The sequence below is a fragment of the Polyodon spathula genome, chromosome 13 (assembly GCF_017654505.1).
Source record: "Polyodon spathula isolate WHYD16114869_AA chromosome 13, ASM1765450v1, whole genome shotgun sequence".
Classification (NCBI taxonomy): domain Eukaryota; kingdom Metazoa; phylum Chordata; class Actinopteri; order Acipenseriformes; family Polyodontidae; genus Polyodon; species Polyodon spathula.
In genome coordinates this window covers 44629265-44645520 of record NC_054546.1, presented here as the reverse complement: position 1 = coordinate 44645520, position 16256 = coordinate 44629265, and the positions used below count along the sequence as shown (strand labels likewise).

The following is a 16256-nucleotide window of genomic DNA, read 5'->3' as shown; positions in this document are numbered from 1 at the left end:
GTCGTGACCGCTTGGACCGCCCACAAAAGACATAGAAAACAGTTTTACTACGACTACTAATTGTTTAGGGGGTGCACCTGATTGCCACTGGGTGGGCGGTGTAGTGCTTCTACTGGTACTAAATAGGACTACTACTACTACTACTACTACTAATAATAATAATAATAATAATAGTAGTATATTTTGCGAACTACAGTTCTCTGTAACAAGGCGTTGAAATGTTTTGTTTTAATGAGAACATTCGTTTATTTGAAATCTTCGTGCTTTTCTTTGAGTGCCTGCTTTTATTAAAACCTGCCGTTCCAATGAGTTGAGTAGCTTGTGAAGTGTGTTGTACTGACACTGTTTCACATTTTCTGCCGATGTTGTTACAGGGCAGCGTACATGGAAGCACTGTGAATGGGTACCATTGTAATCTACTGTATCACAATGCAATGCAATGAGCCGATACCGCAATCTCGCAATGGCTGTTTATATTGACACAACTATATTCTATAATAAATGCTCATTATATGCTTGAAACGTTTTTTAAAAATCACGATTACGATTCCTGTAGATTTCACTTAACTCGATTGTTCTGTTCTTTTACAGGTATAAGATTACAGCATTACATCTAGTTTAGCAGGTTTTTTTTTTATATCAGGCAGTTTGTTGGGCAGCAACACAAGAGAATTGGTTGCGTGTATGTGATAGGACCCCGGACGCCCAAGCAGGAGAAACAGAAGGAGAACATGTAAGCGGTGTGAGGTTTGATTCCTACATAAATCTAGACCATCGCGACCGTTACACGGGTAATAAGAACTCGGGTTCGTTTTATAAGCATTGAGTTTCCCGTAGACGCAATATTTCCCAGGTTGAAGTGGTGCAGTTCGCTTTTTCGCGTGGAAAGGCGCGGATGGTCGTATGAATGGAAACTATCTGTAAACACAAACAAACCGGCCTGTGATTGTTACATCTGCGAGCTATACAGGGGACTGTTTTGAATGTAATAAAGGTGCTGTTTTTCAATAGCATGTCTTTGTTTGTGTTACGCATTAGTTGCAGAGCACTCCACATTTCACTAGTCTGTCCGACTCAAGGGTGAGCTGCAACTGTAAAGTTTTCAGTTTAGAAATCTCCCGCTCGCACATAGAGTAGCGCTGTAGGAATTTTGTAACCGAGTGCGTTTTGTGAATATATAATTCTTTCTGCGATATAAATAATTAGCTAATACGTTATTGTGTTTAAAATAAACGATCAGAAACTTCTGAGTACGATTCAAAGTGTATTGCAGTGAAAGCTGTTATTGTTAGTCTTCTATGCGATGTATGTGTTCACCGTCCCAGTAGGTGAATGGCTGTAGAGTCGTTGTTGTCTCCTATGCGATGTATGTGTTCACCGTCCCAGTAGGTGAATGGCTGTAGAGTTGTTGTTGTCTCCTATGCGATGAATGTGTTCATTGTCCCAGTAGGTGAATGGCTGTACAGTTGTTGTCTTCTATGCGATGTATGTATTCACTGTCCCAGTAGGTGAATGGCTGTAGAGTTGCTGTCTCCTATGCGATGTATGTGTTCACCGTCCCAGTAGGTGAATGGCTGTAGCTTTGTTGTCTCCTATGCGATGTATGTATTCACTGTCCCAGTAGACGAATGGCTGTAGAGTTGTTGTTGTCTCCTATGCGATGAATGTGTTCACTGTCCCAGTAGACGAATGGCTGTAGAGTTGTTGTTGTCTCCTATGCGATGAATGTGTTCACTGTCCCAGTAGGTGAATGGCTGTAGAGTTCCGTGCTCACAGGAACCTTGTGCATTATTTCACAGGTGTTTAATTTGAGAGGCTTGAGTATAGTCGGGTGCAGTGTTGTTGTTATTCTTTAAACCTCTGGTTGCAGGAGCAGGCCCGAAACCAGCGCATAATGACAGACAAGAGTGCACAGGAGTGGAGTGTTTTGTTTTTTTGCAAAATGATGTGCAGTTCTGCTTGGAGTGTAAATCCAACAAAAATTTTTACTTTTTTTTTCAGTGAAGTAATACAGTGCTTTTATGCTTCTAAACTATTTGCCAGTCTTGATTTGTGCAGTAGAATTTGGTCTTGGGGTGCAAACTCTGTTACAGGTTTCACACAGTCTTGTTTCCAAGTTTGATGCTGGGTTTGGCTGCAGTACCAGGATGCTGTTGAAATGATGAGATTTCTCATGTCTCTGATCTGATCTGTTGACACTGGAGAGGAATCCAATTGTGTGGGCTAAAGCCATATTAATACAAATGTTGGCTGAATTGTGTTTTTTGTTTTCTTTTTGCAGCAGTTGTAGGAGTTTGTATCAAACCTTCTCTGTTTCAGTGCAAAGAATCAGAACTGCAGCATCATGTTTCTCTACAACCTGACCCTTCAAAGAGCCACCGGCATCAGTCATGCTATCCATGGAAACTTCTCAGGTAATTCTTCTCCTCGGCTGCACTTACCTTCCACAGGACAGCCTGCCCTGCTGCTCTAACCTTCTAACCCTCTGTACTCCTATAGGGACAAAGCAGCAAGAAATCGTCGTTTCCAGGGGGAAGATCCTGGAGTTGCTTCGCCCAGATGCCAACACTGGCAAGGTGCACACTCTGCTCACCATGGAGGTGTTTGGAATTATCCGCTCCCTCATGGCTTTCAGGCTGACGGGCGGGACCAAAGGTGAGTGTGACTGGGGGCCAGATTCCAAGTGCTGGGATGCAGTACTTCATTAATACAGCTGGGTGGCAGTGTGCCCTGGTGGGTAGAATAGGTGGGTTCCAGTGGAGGAGCCAAGAACTTTGTAACATTTGCAAGGGAATGCTTTGACAGCTATTTTGGAAGCTGGTGAAGTGATGAGTTTTCTCATGTCTCTTCTCTGAACTTTTTAACTTTGGAGAGAAATTAATATCTCTGATCATCAGAACAACCCAAAGTAAATGAAAGTCAAATCTGGAGGAATCTTATGCACCTGGTAAAGGTGAGGGAACACAAAGCCACTTTTTCAGGAAAAGTGGCTTAAAACCTGGTTCCAGGAGACCTAGTTTGAGGCAGTGTAGCTGTATGAAACCCCAAGTCTGCTGGTGTACCATGCAGTGCCTGGAACCAAGTTCCAAACCACAGTGGCTTTGTGTTCCCTCAGCTTTAGCAATTGGATAATTGTTCCTTAAGGCCCTGTTTCCCCTTTGTGATACTAACTGCTGCTGTCGTGCCTCATGGTTTCAGACTATATTGTGGTGGGCAGCGACTCGGGGAGAATCGTCATCCTGGAGTACCAGCCCTCCAAGAACGTGTTTGAGAAGGTGCACCAGGAGACCTTCGGCAAGAGCGGCTGTCGACGTATCGTCCCGGGCCAGTTCCTGGCTGTCGACCCCAAGGGCAGGGCTGTCATGATCGGTGAGGGTTCAAGAATATCTGCAATGTAATATGCTGGGGCTCCAGAGAATCGTTGCTTCCTACCATTGCATCACCATGACATGCTGTAAAAATTACAGGAACACAAATTCAACAAGTTTGTAAAAAATTATTATAATTCATTTTTTTCTTTTTTTTACCCCCTCTTCTTGGAAAATATTTGCTGTAAACAGTTGCAAGCTTTTTTTTTTTTTTTTTTTTTTTTTAATTTTGGCATATGTTCTGGTGCATTTTAGAAATAATTATTTTCTGAAGTCATTTGAGATGAGTTTTTGTTTATTTTATCCCTGTAATTAATGAAAGAGTTTCAATGAGTTTGAAAACAGGTGGGAATGTTTTGCATGCTCTGGGTGCTCTGACCCCAGCTGAGTGTTTACTCTCTGCCCCCCTGGCAGGAGCGCTTGAGAAGCAGAAGCTGGTGTATATTCTGAACAGAGATGCTGCTGCTCGCCTCACCATCTCCTCCCCTCTGGAGGCACACAAGGCCAACACCCTGGTCTACCACGTGGTGGGGGTGGACGTGGGATTTGAGAACCCTATGTTTGCATGCCTGGAGATGGACTACGAGGTAACCCTGCTTCCCTAACCTGGTCCAATACTGATTTACCCCTCCCTCAGGACAGGCTGTTTTCTCATGTAGGATCAACTTCCATGGCTTTGTTGCAAGACTGATGTCCACCAAGATTTTCAGAATTGTATGAAACACTGTCTCCAATGTTGCTGCTCCATTTCCTTCCATACTGTAAATGGCAGCTCTGTGTGTGATACATGGCTCTCCACTTGGATTGAGGTTGTTGTATTGCAATGCTCTCCCTCACACGGCTCGACTTTGTTCTAGGAGACAGATAATGACCCGACAGGGGAGGCTGCCGCTAACACCCAGCAGACCCTGACCTTCTATGAGCTGGACCTGGGCTTGAACCACGTGGTGCGCAAGTACAGCGAGGCCCTGGAGGAGCATGGGAACTTCCTCATCACAGGTGTGTGCAGCAGGGCTTGGTCCTCATCGCAGGTGTGTGGAGTGGGGCTCGGTCCTCATCGCAGGGGTGTTGGGAGGCTGTTAAAATGATGAGTTTTCTCATGTCTCTTCTCTGACCTATTAACACTGGAGAGCAAATAAACAAGATCTCTGATCACAGCGGTTTGCGTTTAAGCAGATTGACTTTATTTCTTGGGTACAGAAGCAGCCCTGCATTTGTTTTAAATTGAGGGGTGACTCGAACCTCTTGCCTGTCCGCAGTGCCGGGAGGATCTGACGGCCCCAGCGGAGTGCTGATCTGCTCTGAGAACTACATCACTTACAAGAACTTTGGGGACCAGCCTGACATCCGCTGCCCCATCCCACGCAGGAGGGTAAGAGGCACAGGCTGGAGGGGTGTTGTGATGGAGGGTCCTATATTTAAAAGGATTTCGTTTTCTTCAAATAATTGCCGGGTCTCAAATAATCGCCTGTCTCCAATATGCGCCGGGTCTGCTGGCAAATATAGTGTCCATCTGTCTGTCTGGTGTTTCTGCAGAACGACCTGGACGATCCAGAGCGCGGGATGATCTTTGTCTGCTCCGCCACGCACAAGACCAAGTCCATGTTCTTCTTCCTGGCGCAGACCGAGCAGGGAGACATCTTCAAAGTCACCCTGGAGACGGATGAGGAGATGGTGAGCTGCTGGGCGGGGGCGGGCCTGGGAGAACGGGGCTGTTGAAATGAGGAACTTTCTGATGTCTCTTCTCTGATTTTAGTAATTTCTGGAGAGAAATAATAATTTCTGATCAAAGCCCCCAGCTGATCTGTATACCATTTTTTTCTAATTTTATTTAAGTAATTTTTCCAAAAATCTGAACTCCATCTCCTTTTTTTCTCAGGTGACTGAAATCCGTTTGAAGTACTTTGACACCATTCCTGTGGCCACCTCCATGTGCGTGCTGAAAACGGGCTTCCTCTTTGTGTCCTCAGAGTTCGGGAATCAGTAAGTCTAGAATTTCTTTCTTTGCCCTGGCCCCTTCCTGAAATCAAGCCTGTTGCTGGACCCCTGTAGCTCTCAAACGGATGATGGTTTCTCGTGTCTGTAGCTTGCTGTGTTCACTGCCCCCTGTTTAACTGCTCCTCTCACTGTCAGTTACCTGTACCAGATCGCACACCTGGGGGATGATGACGAGGAGCCAGAGTTCTCCTCTGCCATGCCACTGGAGGAGGGAGACACCTTCTTCTTCCAGCCGCGGCCGCTGAAGAACCTGGTGCTGGTGGATGAGCAGGAGAGCCTCTCCCCCATCATGAGCTGCCAGGTGAGACTGATCAAAGGGGCCTCTGCAAATGGAGTTGTGCAGCATCGCCACGGGCTAGTTGCATGCAGTGTGACCTGATCCGTTTGACCTGAGCTTTGCTTTCTCTGTTATAGAAATGTTGAAGGTGTGCTGACTCGCTCACTTTCATCTTTCAGATTGCTGATCTGGCAAATGAGGACACGCCCCAACTGTACGTGGCCTGTGGCAGGGGGCCCAAGTCCACCCTGAGGGTACTGAGGCACGGACTGGAGGTACGAGAGTTTCATACAGTCCAGCTGTCTGGGGGGGTTGTGGGGCTGCAGGGCACTAATGCAAACGCTGGCTAGGATTTTTTTAAATAAAAACTAGTTTGGTTCAACAGGGGACTGTTGAAATGATGAGATTTCTCATGTCTCTTCTCTGACCTGTTAATGATGAGAGAAATATTTCTCTGATCACAGTGATTGCCTTTAAGACGCTGTTTCCTGGCTTAAAAGCAGCCCTGCATTTGGTTTGACAAACTAGGTTTTTCTTCTTTTCATTGCCTGTCCTTTTGATAAACACAAGAGTGTGTGTGTGGGTTCGGTTAACGATGTGCACATAAGGCATGGCGTTGCTGCACAGTGCTGACTGCCCTCTTTTCCCTCCAGGTGTCCGAGATGGCCGTCTCCGAGCTGCCCGGTAACCCCAATGCAGTGTGGACAGTGAGACGTCACATTGAAGGTATGTCAGATACTGTGAGTTTACTGGAGAGCTCTCTGAATTGGGCTCCTGTTAAGTTAAGAGGTCGCTTGTACTTCAAACCTGCAAAGAACACTGTCAGGGTATCCTTTTTTTTACTAGAAGGATTGCTTGCATCTATGTTTACTTCTTAAAAATAACTTGTGCTGGGGGATCTTCTTGACAGCAGATGTAAGCACTGTTGCAACCTTCATGTTTCATGGTGTTTAGAGCACCTATTGTTTGATAACGGGGACTGACTGACATACTGCAGTCCGGTGCACAGGGCAATGCTGGCAATGGTGACACTTACTGAAACTGCAGCATACAGGCACAGGTACATACATGTTGGCATGCTGTTTGCGGCGTCTTTGATTGCTTGCATGCAGATATACGAAGCGGAGGTGAAGCCACAGGATTGCAGCATGAAGTGTTGCAGTTAGACGGTATTCCAAAGCTTTTCCTGGGCAGGAGTGGCTTGCTGTGCGGTTACAGTATAATTATGGTGCTTGAAGCAAGCCTTGTGTTGGGGGCCTGTGGCTCGGATTGGTTTGATTCAATGTGTAAGGGCTGTGTTTCCAATGGAGGTCCTCTTGGGAAGGGACCACTAACAGTCCAGGTTATTTATTTCAGATAACTTCTAAAGTCTAAGAGGCTTTATCTGAACCCCCCGGGTGTCAGCGCTGCACCTCGTTTCCTGAGCAGTTTGGCTGAGGGGTTCTGTTGAATTCTGTGGAAGTGTAGCCGTGTCCCCCCTGTCAGCACAGTACTAACCCGGGCCGGTGTTTGGTGCACTCCCTGCCAATACCGAGCCTCTCTTTCTCTCCCACAGGTGCTCGGGACGAGTGCGGCTCTCCCCGGGGGGGCCCCCCTCACTGACGCCAGCTCTCAGCACTGGTTAGGACACTCTCTGTCTTTTTTACAACTTCCTATCCTGAAGAGGAGCCAAAATCAAGCTCATTCCCTTCAATACATCTCATTAAACCAGTGGCTAGTAATAGCGGTTCCTCTGACAGTGAGCTCATGTACAAATAGGTTTAAGTACATAGATAACTTGAACAAGGTACTGACTTCTAATGGACTGAAACGGCTGTGAGTTGCTTAGGCTGCGTACACATACCGGCTAAATGCGGTTGTGAGTTCACCTTTTGCTTTTAATACGGTTTGTATACAGACACAGTTTGGTTACGAAGGGCAGCGAGTACCTACAGTACTTTCTTCCAAAAGCATAAACAAAAACACTGCCTCCATATCACACAAAACCTCCCGATCGGCGTGTCATGATGGCCCGAGTTCAGTGGTTGTTTAAATGTGGAGTGCACTTCAGTAATGAAAGCTTGAGGGACAATTGTGCAGTTGCGTGAATGTGTTTGAAATAGTGTGTGTGTATTTCAATTCCTAGCATGTCTATTGAAGGTTAGTGTGGGAGGGAGGCTTGTATGAGAAACACTGTTGGACAGTGCCTGATAACCAGGGGGAAGGAGAGCATACAATAGCAGTAGTCTTAGATTGGAGACAGTACAGTCGGCATTGCTTTATCGGGACACCTCAGGAGAAGGAAAAATATCCTGAATAAGCGACTGTCCCAATAAACGAGAGGCATTTGAGATGACTTTAGTCACACTTTTTTTTGTTTCTAAATGGATACAGAATGAAATCTCATGACCTTGATTAAATGTTAAATACATCATGAGTCAGTTTTTATTCCTAAACAAAATTAATCACTCTTATTTCTACATGAAATGAAAAATAATGAAATCACATCTTATCACAAAGCGATGCACCTGCAATGTTGACATGCCAACTTTCTTTGCAACAGCCTGAGAAACCAGGAGACTCCAGCAGTTCCTTCAAGAGTTCGACGTGGTTTTCGCAAGTCACAGTCTAATCATGTGCTCCTTGCACTGCGCTACGCGAACCTGCCTGCTCTGAAAAGAGATCTCCATTCATTATTTAGAATACTGTCTTAATTAAATGACATAAATATCATTGGGAAGAACTGTCTCCTAGAGTTGTATCCCATGTAGGCAGAAATCCTGTTTTTTTTTTTTTCCCTTCAGTATCCCGATTAGGTGGTGCTGACCTGTATAAGGGCAGGGAGCCTGATGGTGCAGGAGTGGATAAACCAGCAGTCAGATTAGAGACAGTATGATGACAGATTTGCAGAGGGCGCAAGAGTGGATACACTAGTAGTCAGATTAGAGACGGTATGATGACAGGTTTGCAGAGGGCGCAAGAGTGGATACACTAGTAGTCAGATTAGAGACAGTATGATGACAGGTTTGCAATGGGTGCAGGGCTGGATCACGCAGAGTCTGTACAGAACATGCTGGTTGTTGAGCAGAGCTCCTGTGAGCTCTCCTGCTTTCTCTCCCCAGATGAGTTTGACGCCTACATCATCGTGTCCTTTGTGAACGCTACGCTGGTGCTGTCCATCGGGGAGACTGTGGAGGAAGTGACTGACTCAGGCTTCCTGGGCACCACTCCCACCCTGTCCTGCTCTCTGCTCGGGGAGGACGCGCTGGTGCAGGTACCCAATCAACACACTCCTTCAATAGCTAGGCTACACAGTGTGTAGCTTCATCTGTAATTACAGTATAAAAAAGGGAAGGCCTTTTAAGTAAACAGTTGTTTTTTTAAGTGCAGTTTCTCCTCTAACAGCAGCTGGTGTTTGAATAGTAAGATTATCTTTGTGATTTTCACCCCCCCCCCCCTCCAGGTGTACCCAGATGGGATCCGTCATATCCGGGCAGACAAGAGAGTGAATGAGTGGAAGACTCCGGGCAAGAAGACGATTGTGCGCTGCGCTGTTAATCAGAGGCAGGTGGTGATCGCGCTCACTGGGGGAGAGCTTGTCTACTTTGAGATGGACCCGGTATGTGTCTTTCCTGCCTCCACAATGATCGAGCGGGGATTGGTTGCTGGATTCGGCTTTTGTTGTTGGCTCCAGTATCAACCATTACTTTTTATCATTGTGCATCTGAAGCTAACTAATTATAAGAAACTTAATTGTTAACATTAGCTGTAGTTACTACAACTTTTTTTTATAAATACATGTATCAATATTCTACACATGCATTTTGAGGTTAGAGTTTTGAGTTCTGTAAAACAGATACAAAGGCAGCAGTAATCTCTGTGTAAAGGGTCTCTGCATGTCTGTCTGACACCCCTCTCATCGTGCCCTGCAGTCTGGCCAACTGAATGAGTACACGGAGCGCAAGGAGATGTCTGCGGATGTGGTCTGCATGAGTCTGGCCAATGTGCCTCCGGGAGAGCAGCGCTCGCGCTTCCTGGCTGTGGGGCTGGTGGACAACACTGTGAGGATCATCTCCCTCGATCCCTCAGTGAGTGCTTCTGTCTCTTCCACAATTCACAGCACAAAGAAATACAAGGAAGTGCTGCTGGTTTCAAATGCAAACACTATCTCAGAATTTTATTTAAAAAAATAAAAGCTTGGCTTGCCTCTACTCTGGAGGGCTGTTGAAATGATGAGATTTCTCATGTCTCTTCTCTGACCTGTTAACACTGGAGAGGAAACAACTGTCTCTGATCTCAGTGATTTGCCTTTTAAGTAAGTTTGCAATATTTTGAGTTGACTTGCTGGCTTTCTGTCTGCATGTTAGTTGCGTGTATACAAAGGCGTCGTGCTGATTCCTGGTTTCCTTGCAGGACTGCTTGCAGCCGCTCAGTATGCAGGCGCTGCCGGCCCAGCCTGAATCCCTGTGTATTGTGGAGATGGGTGGCACAGAGAAGCAGGATGAGCTGGGAGAGAAGGGCAGCATCGGTTTCCTGTACCTTAACATCGGCCTGCAGGTGCACTGCTCTACACACAGGCTCGGCCTGCTGTTTTATGGACAAACTTTTGGTTAAAAAGAATAGAAATAATCAAATCTGTTTTTGAACAGATTTTCATGTTTTCAGTTGCATCTCAAGAGTTCTTCCTTATGTACAAACTATACCATGAATCTCCCAGCTGCTGTTTGAAAGCTTGTGTTTGTGTCTCCAGAACGGCGTGCTGCTCCGGACCGTGCTGGACCCCATCACAGGCGACCTGTCCGACACTCGCACCCGATACCTGGGCTCTCGCCCGGTGAAGCTCTTCCGTGTCAGGATGCAGGGCCAGGAAGCGGTGAGCACGCTGCACTGTTTCACTCTCCGGTGGATTATTTCAGTGTTGAATCTGCTCGCTGATTCCTCTTTGTCTCTCAGGTGTTGGCCATGTCCAGCCGCTCATGGCTCAGTTACTCCTATCAGTCTCGCTTCCACTTGACGCCGCTGTCCTATGAGACTCTGGAGTATGCGTCTGGCTTTGCCTCGGAGCAGTGTCCGGAGGGCATCGTGGCCATTTCCACCAACACCCTCAGGTAAACCACCTCATGGGGCAGCTTAATTGAGGCACTGCATATTGGTTGGGATTGAAGCTGTCTATATTGAATGCTTTTGAGGCACTATGTAAGGCTTTGGGATTGAGGCTCTGTATCTGTGGTAACCGCTTGTGGTCTCTGTCCAGGATCTTGGCTCTGGAAAAGCTGGGCGCAGTGTTCAATCAGGTGGCGTTCCCCCTGCAGTACACCCCACGCAAATTTGTCATTCACCCCGAAACCAACAACCTGATCCTGATCGAGACGGACCACAACGCCTACACTGAGGCCACCAAGGCACAGCGGAAGCAGCAGATGGCTGAGGTAAAGGGAGGGAGATGTAGTGTTCAATCCTGCCTGCTAGAGGGCACTGTTAAGCTGGCTGCCACTATTGCACAGGAGTGCAAAGAAATATAACTGCAAATGGTTGTAAAGAGATTTCCTTTTCAACTAGCTCACTTCAGTTAACCACTTTAATGTGATTGGCTTCTCTCTGTTCTCTTTCTGTTTTAACCCTGGTATCTTGAGCTGCATCCAGTAGATTTGGATGATGATTTACAGAAAGGCATCATTCTAGAAACCGCTTGTTCTGTGGGAGTGAAGGGGAGTGGTGGGAGGGCTCTCTTGAGTTGGTCTTGCTGATCTGTGTCGTTTCCAGGAAATGGTTGAGGCCGCCGGAGAGGATGAGCGGGAGCTGGCAGCGGAGATGGCGGCTGCATTCCTCAACGAGAATCTTCCTGAGGCGATCTTCGGCGCTCCCAAGGCAGGCAGCGGACAGTGGGCCTCGCTGGTGCGGCTCATCAACCCCATTCAGGGGGCCACCCTGGACCTGGTGCAGTTGGAGCAGAACGAGGCAGCATTCAGGTGAGCCGGGGCCCCGACAGCTCCCTGTGGCCACACACTGGCTGTGCTGCTGGGATATGATTTCATTCACACTAACATGTATTGCAGTGATCCACACACTGGCTCTGCTGCTCCAGACATAAGTAGACCAGTCAGTTCCACTGAATCCCTGTCCCTGAACATGTGCAGTAGTGCCTTTAACGTTTACCAGAGTATATTCACACGGTATTGTTGCTGGTCTTCAATTTTGTTTTACCTTGGTTTTAGTGTGTGTTTGCCATATTTATTAATATCCTTTACCATGCCTCACTGGCCTTTCCATTGCTTACCTGTTCTTTATTCCACTGTGATGGGCTTGTGGGACGCTTTTTTTCTAAGGGTGTTCTCACACCATGCGGGTGGCACTGTGACTCGCTGTGTGAAGTTGATGCTCCCCAGTGCTCAAGTGGCTCTTTCTCTCTGCAGTGTGACTGTCTGCAAGTTCGCCAACGGGGGAGAGGATTGGTATGTGCTAGTGGGCGTGGCCAGAGACCTGATCCTGAACCCGCGCTCTGTGGGTGGTGGCTTCATTTACACCTACCGCCTGGTGAGCGGCGGAGAGAAGCTGGAGTTCATGCACAAGGTAAGGGATCGGGGGGGTTGTTTTTCATTTTTTATAATGGAGCATACCAAGGTGGGATTGCAGGATTCTGTTTACTTTCCTAAACTATGTGATAAACCAACATGAAGCGTTTAAACTTCAACCTCATGGAATCAAAAAAAACCTGGGGGCTTGCATCACCGTACTCTGCACACATCCAGATGAATACATTTATATGTGTATATAGGGATGGGATGGGGGGCTTGCATCACCGCACACATCCTGATGAATACACACTACAACTGATGTGTGTGTGTGTGTGTTTTTATATGTTTAAACTTGTTTCTTTTCCAGACGCCAGTGGAGGATGTCCCCTCTGCCATCGCGCCCTTCCAGGGCAGGGTTCTCATTTCTATTGGGAAGTTGCTGCGGATCTACGACCTTGGGAAAAAAAAGCTGCTCCGCAAATGCGAGAACAAGGTAACTGGGGCTTCCTGTGTGTGCAGGACTGCACAGCAGCTCTCTCCACTCTGATCACTGTGTGCGCAAGACTGCACAGCAGCTCTCTCCACTCTGATCACTGTGTGCGCAAGACTGCACAGCAGCTCTCTCCACTCTGATCACTGTGTGCTCAGGACTGCACAGCAGCTGTCTCCGCTCTGATCACTGTGCAGGACTGCACAGCAGCTCTCTCTGCTCTGATCACTGTGCGCGCAGGACTGCACAGCAGCTCTCTCCGCTCCTGATTCTGATCAAGCTGTTTAGAAGCAATGAGAAACGGAGTGTGTGAAAGGCATCAAACGTGTATCTTGCTTTTCTGTAAAAGTAAGACAATAACTGCAAGAAGTTATGTAAAATGCCAGCTTTCTAGTTCCCTTGTGACATTGTCATGCTTTTTAATTGCAGAGGGATACATTTCCTTCAGTTGTAATGCTGCAGTCTCCCGTTTATATTTCTGTATTAAATGGCCAGGTTTCATCGTTTTCTTTTTTTTCATTTTAAACTTGATCTGTAATTTTACGCCATGTCAAATGTCTGCTGTTAAACACCTGTTTTGGAATGCACGTGTAGTTTCAGTCCCGTAACTATTTGTCCTCCTGTGCCTTCCTGCAGCACGTCCCGAACCTCATCACAGGGATCTACCCCATGGGGCACCGCGTGGTCGTGACGGACGTGCAGGAGAGCCTGTTCTGGATCCGCTACAAGCGCAATGAGAACCAGCTGATCATCTTCGCTGATGACACGCACCCTCGCTGGCTCACCACGGCCTGTCTGCTCGACTACGATACCATGGCCTCTGCAGACAAGTTCGGCAACATCAGCATTGTACGTACCCTGCTCCACTGGCTGTGCACCTTTACTGTCGGCCCAGTCACTCTAGTAGGTTCGCGTTACTCTTGGCAGAGATGCCCATGTTCCTTGGTTAGTGTGACCAATTACTAGAAGACAGTGTTTAATCTTAGTGACATATTAAACTCTACCCTGCAGGTCAGGTTGCCCCCGAATACAAACGATGATGTGGATGAGGATCCCACAGGAAACAAGGCACTGTGGGACAGGGGTCTTCTTAACGGGGCCTCCCAGAAGGTATGTGCTGCAAATGGGGCTAGAACCTCACTCCATTGCTGCTGTCTCCAACACTATGTAGAACCTCACTCCATTGCTGCTGTCTCCTACACTAGAACCTCACTCTATTGCTGCTGTCTCCTACACTAGAACCTCACTCCATTGCTGCTGTCTTCTACACTAGAACCTCACTCCATTGCTGCTGTCTTCTACACTAGAACCTCACTCCATTGCTGCTGTCTTCTACACTAGAACCTCACTCCATTGCTGCTGTCTTCTACACTAGAACCTCACTCCATGGCTGCTGTCTCCTACACTAGAACCTCACTCCATGGCTGCTGTCTCCTACACAATGTCCAACCTCACTCCATTGCTGCTGTCTCCTACACTAGAACATCACTCCATTGCTGCTGTCTCTTACACTATGTAGAACCTCACTCCTTTGCTGCTGTCTCCTACACTATGTAGAACCTCACTCCATTGCTGCTGCTTTCCTACGGTCGATGTAGAGCCACTCTTTGCATGACACTGACTCTTAATTCCATATTTACAGCTGTGATGGGGGACGCATGTTACGGTGATATTTTTATTAATGATGACTTGCTCTCCACAGGCGGAGGTGATCATGAACTACCACATCGGGGAGACGGTCCTCTCCTTGCAGAAAACCACGCTGATCCCTGGAGGCTCAGAGTCCCTGGTGTACACCACCCTGTCTGGGGGCATCGGAATCCTGGTCCCCTTCACCTCTCACGAGGTGAGACCACGGGCTGCTGTTAATCCCAATGCACTCGGCTTCATTTGAGTGAATGTGACAGGCTTGACTAATCCTGTCCTTTTCTTTCTCTATCTGCAGGACCATGACTTCTTCCAGCATTTGGAGATGCACATGCGTTCAGAATACCCCCCTCTATGTGGCCGGGATCACCTCAGCTTTCGCTCCTACTACTTCCCTGTCAAGGTGGGTATTTTCCCCTTCATTTGGGGGCGGACGGCTGGCAGCAGCTGGTAGGAGCATGGCTTGCTGTCAGCCTGCGAGTACAGTTAAAAAAGCCTGTGCAACAGTCCAAACTTTAAAGCGCTGTGACAGATCTACCCTCTTGTTGCACAGCCAGTAACACTTGGCTAGGGAAGTAGTTCATCTGCCACATTAGTTGCAATGGAGGCCTGTGGCTTCTCTTGAGTTTACACTGGTGAGTTCATTAGGAGAGCGTGTCCTTTCTCTCTGTAGAACGTGATCGACGGGGATCTGTGTGAGCAGTTCAACTCTATGGACCCCAACAAACAGAAGAGCGTGTCTGAGGAGCTGGACCGAACACCACCCGAGGTCTCCAAGAAACTGGAGGATATCCGAACTCGCTACGCTTTCTAAATTCCCTCTCAGGGACCCAGACTCCAGCCGAACACCTCAGGCTTCTACAAACTGCGTTCAAAACCCGCGGCCCAGACACAAGCACCATTGTTTATTCTTCCTTTTTTTTTTTTTTCTTCAATTGTGCTTGCCAGGTACAGAGACGTATGTTACTTTTAAATCCCTAGACTTTCATCTGTCTTTTAAACAGCAGAACTACTGCCCACTGACCCCGCAACTGTGCCTTGTTTTTTGCTTTTGATTTATTTTTAAGCACAAAAGTGTGTAATAAATGTTTTTGAAATGAGGGCTGCATTTGAGTTGCATGTTCTGGGGTGTGTGTACAGGGCCAGCAGGAAGCAGGGTGTATCTGACCATGCAAGGATGGCACACGCCTCAGTGTAATGAAGTGTAAAAGTTAATACTTCTGAAGTATCATTCTGTTGAGCTTGTAGTGCAGGAAACTGGTCACTGTAAGTTTTAGGTTAAGTATAGTATATTTTGAAAATGGCTCTGCCTGGGTCATTGCCAGCTTGGGTAAGCTTGTTTGTCCTGTCAGGATGAGCCTGCATTAAACACAGTCAACACTTGGCAGGACTTCATTACCAGCTGGGACCAGGTTTTCATTGAAGAATGTATAAATGTACTTCCCTATCACACAATGTTAGCTGTCTGGATCCATGCAGTGTTGGTGAAAGTCAGTATAAATCTGAAGAGTTGAAATGGCAAAGTACTACAGATGGAAACTCAACCTTGACTCCTTGACTGTCACTTCTGAGTGTGGAAACCAGCAATGCAAGAGGGTGGCGGTCTGGTATGAACTGTAATGTTTGGCTGTGTTGTAAATAAACTTTTGTATAAGGTTGAAAAGCGAGTTAGGTCTTTTTTCTTGTGGAATTTACATCCACCTCCTAACTTAATATTTGAAATGTGTGTCTCCCTTTTCAAAAACAAAGCTTTTATATATAAAAAACTCGGCACTATACATTTATTTTAAGATATCTTGAAATGTTTAGAGATATCTAAATCTTTTGCAGAGATCTTGAAATTTATAAATAACTTCAAGAATATCTCCAAATAGACAAGTCCATTAAAAACAGCATTATCACAGGAAGTCATTTAGAGATATCTATATAAAAAGGAGTTTAGTAAGATCTCTGGGAACAGATATCTATTATTTAGAGAGGTC

The 16256-nt window shown here is 46.8% G+C and overlaps 1 protein-coding gene and 2 non-coding genes across 7 annotated transcripts; all 3 read left to right on the top strand.

Moving 5' to 3' along the window:
* Positions 1–59: 59 nt before the first annotated feature.
* On the top strand, positions 60–15937 carry LOC121325417 (splicing factor 3B subunit 3). Of its 5 annotated transcripts, none has more exons than XM_041267877.1 (28): positions 60–115; positions 592–733; positions 2320–2414; positions 2500–2655; positions 3199–3369; positions 3783–3955; positions 4226–4367; positions 4628–4740; positions 4905–5042; positions 5248–5351; positions 5502–5667; positions 5823–5918; positions 6297–6369; positions 8745–8896; positions 9086–9241; positions 9555–9710; positions 10036–10179; positions 10373–10495; positions 10576–10730; positions 10877–11051; positions 11386–11591; positions 12036–12192; positions 12505–12630; positions 13264–13476; positions 13639–13737; positions 14330–14473; positions 14573–14677; positions 14948–15937. In XM_041267877.1, exons 3-28 carry the CDS (start codon positions 2345–2347, stop codon positions 15086–15088), a joined length of 3654 nt encoding a protein of 1217 aa, XP_041123811.1. In that variant the 5' UTR covers positions 60–115; positions 592–733; positions 2320–2344; the 3' UTR covers positions 15089–15937. The 5 variants fall into 5 exon arrangements, with proteins under 5 accessions (XP_041123811.1, XP_041123812.1, XP_041123808.1 ...); XM_041267878.1 differs by having other exon boundaries at positions 2282–2414; XM_041267874.1 differs by having other exon boundaries at positions 592–791.
* Positions 2817–2898, top strand: LOC121326327. Its single transcript, XR_005951459.1, has one exon. It is a non-coding gene; the product is annotated as a small nucleolar RNA SNORD111 (small nucleolar RNA).
* On the top strand, positions 6032–6108 carry LOC121326326. Its single transcript, XR_005951458.1, has one exon. It is a non-coding gene; the product is annotated as a small nucleolar RNA SNORD111 (small nucleolar RNA).
* Positions 15938–16256: the final 319 nt, after the last annotated feature.

What these genes read in the sequence shown, in the direction of transcription:
- LOC121325417 (XM_041267877.1), top strand. Translation starts at nt 2,345, where the DNA reads ATGTTTCTCTACAACCTGACCCTTCAAAGAGCCACCGGCATCAGTCAT. An exon ending in AGTGAGACGTCACATTGAAG is followed by an intron (nt 6,370 to 8,744) that starts GTATGTCAGATA and finishes TTCTCTCCCCAG; the next exon opens with ATGAGTTTGACGCCTACATC. An exon ending in TCTACTTTGAGATGGACCCG is followed by an intron (nt 9,242 to 9,554) that starts GTATGTGTCTTT and finishes CGTGCCCTGCAG; the next exon opens with TCTGGCCAACTGAATGAGTA.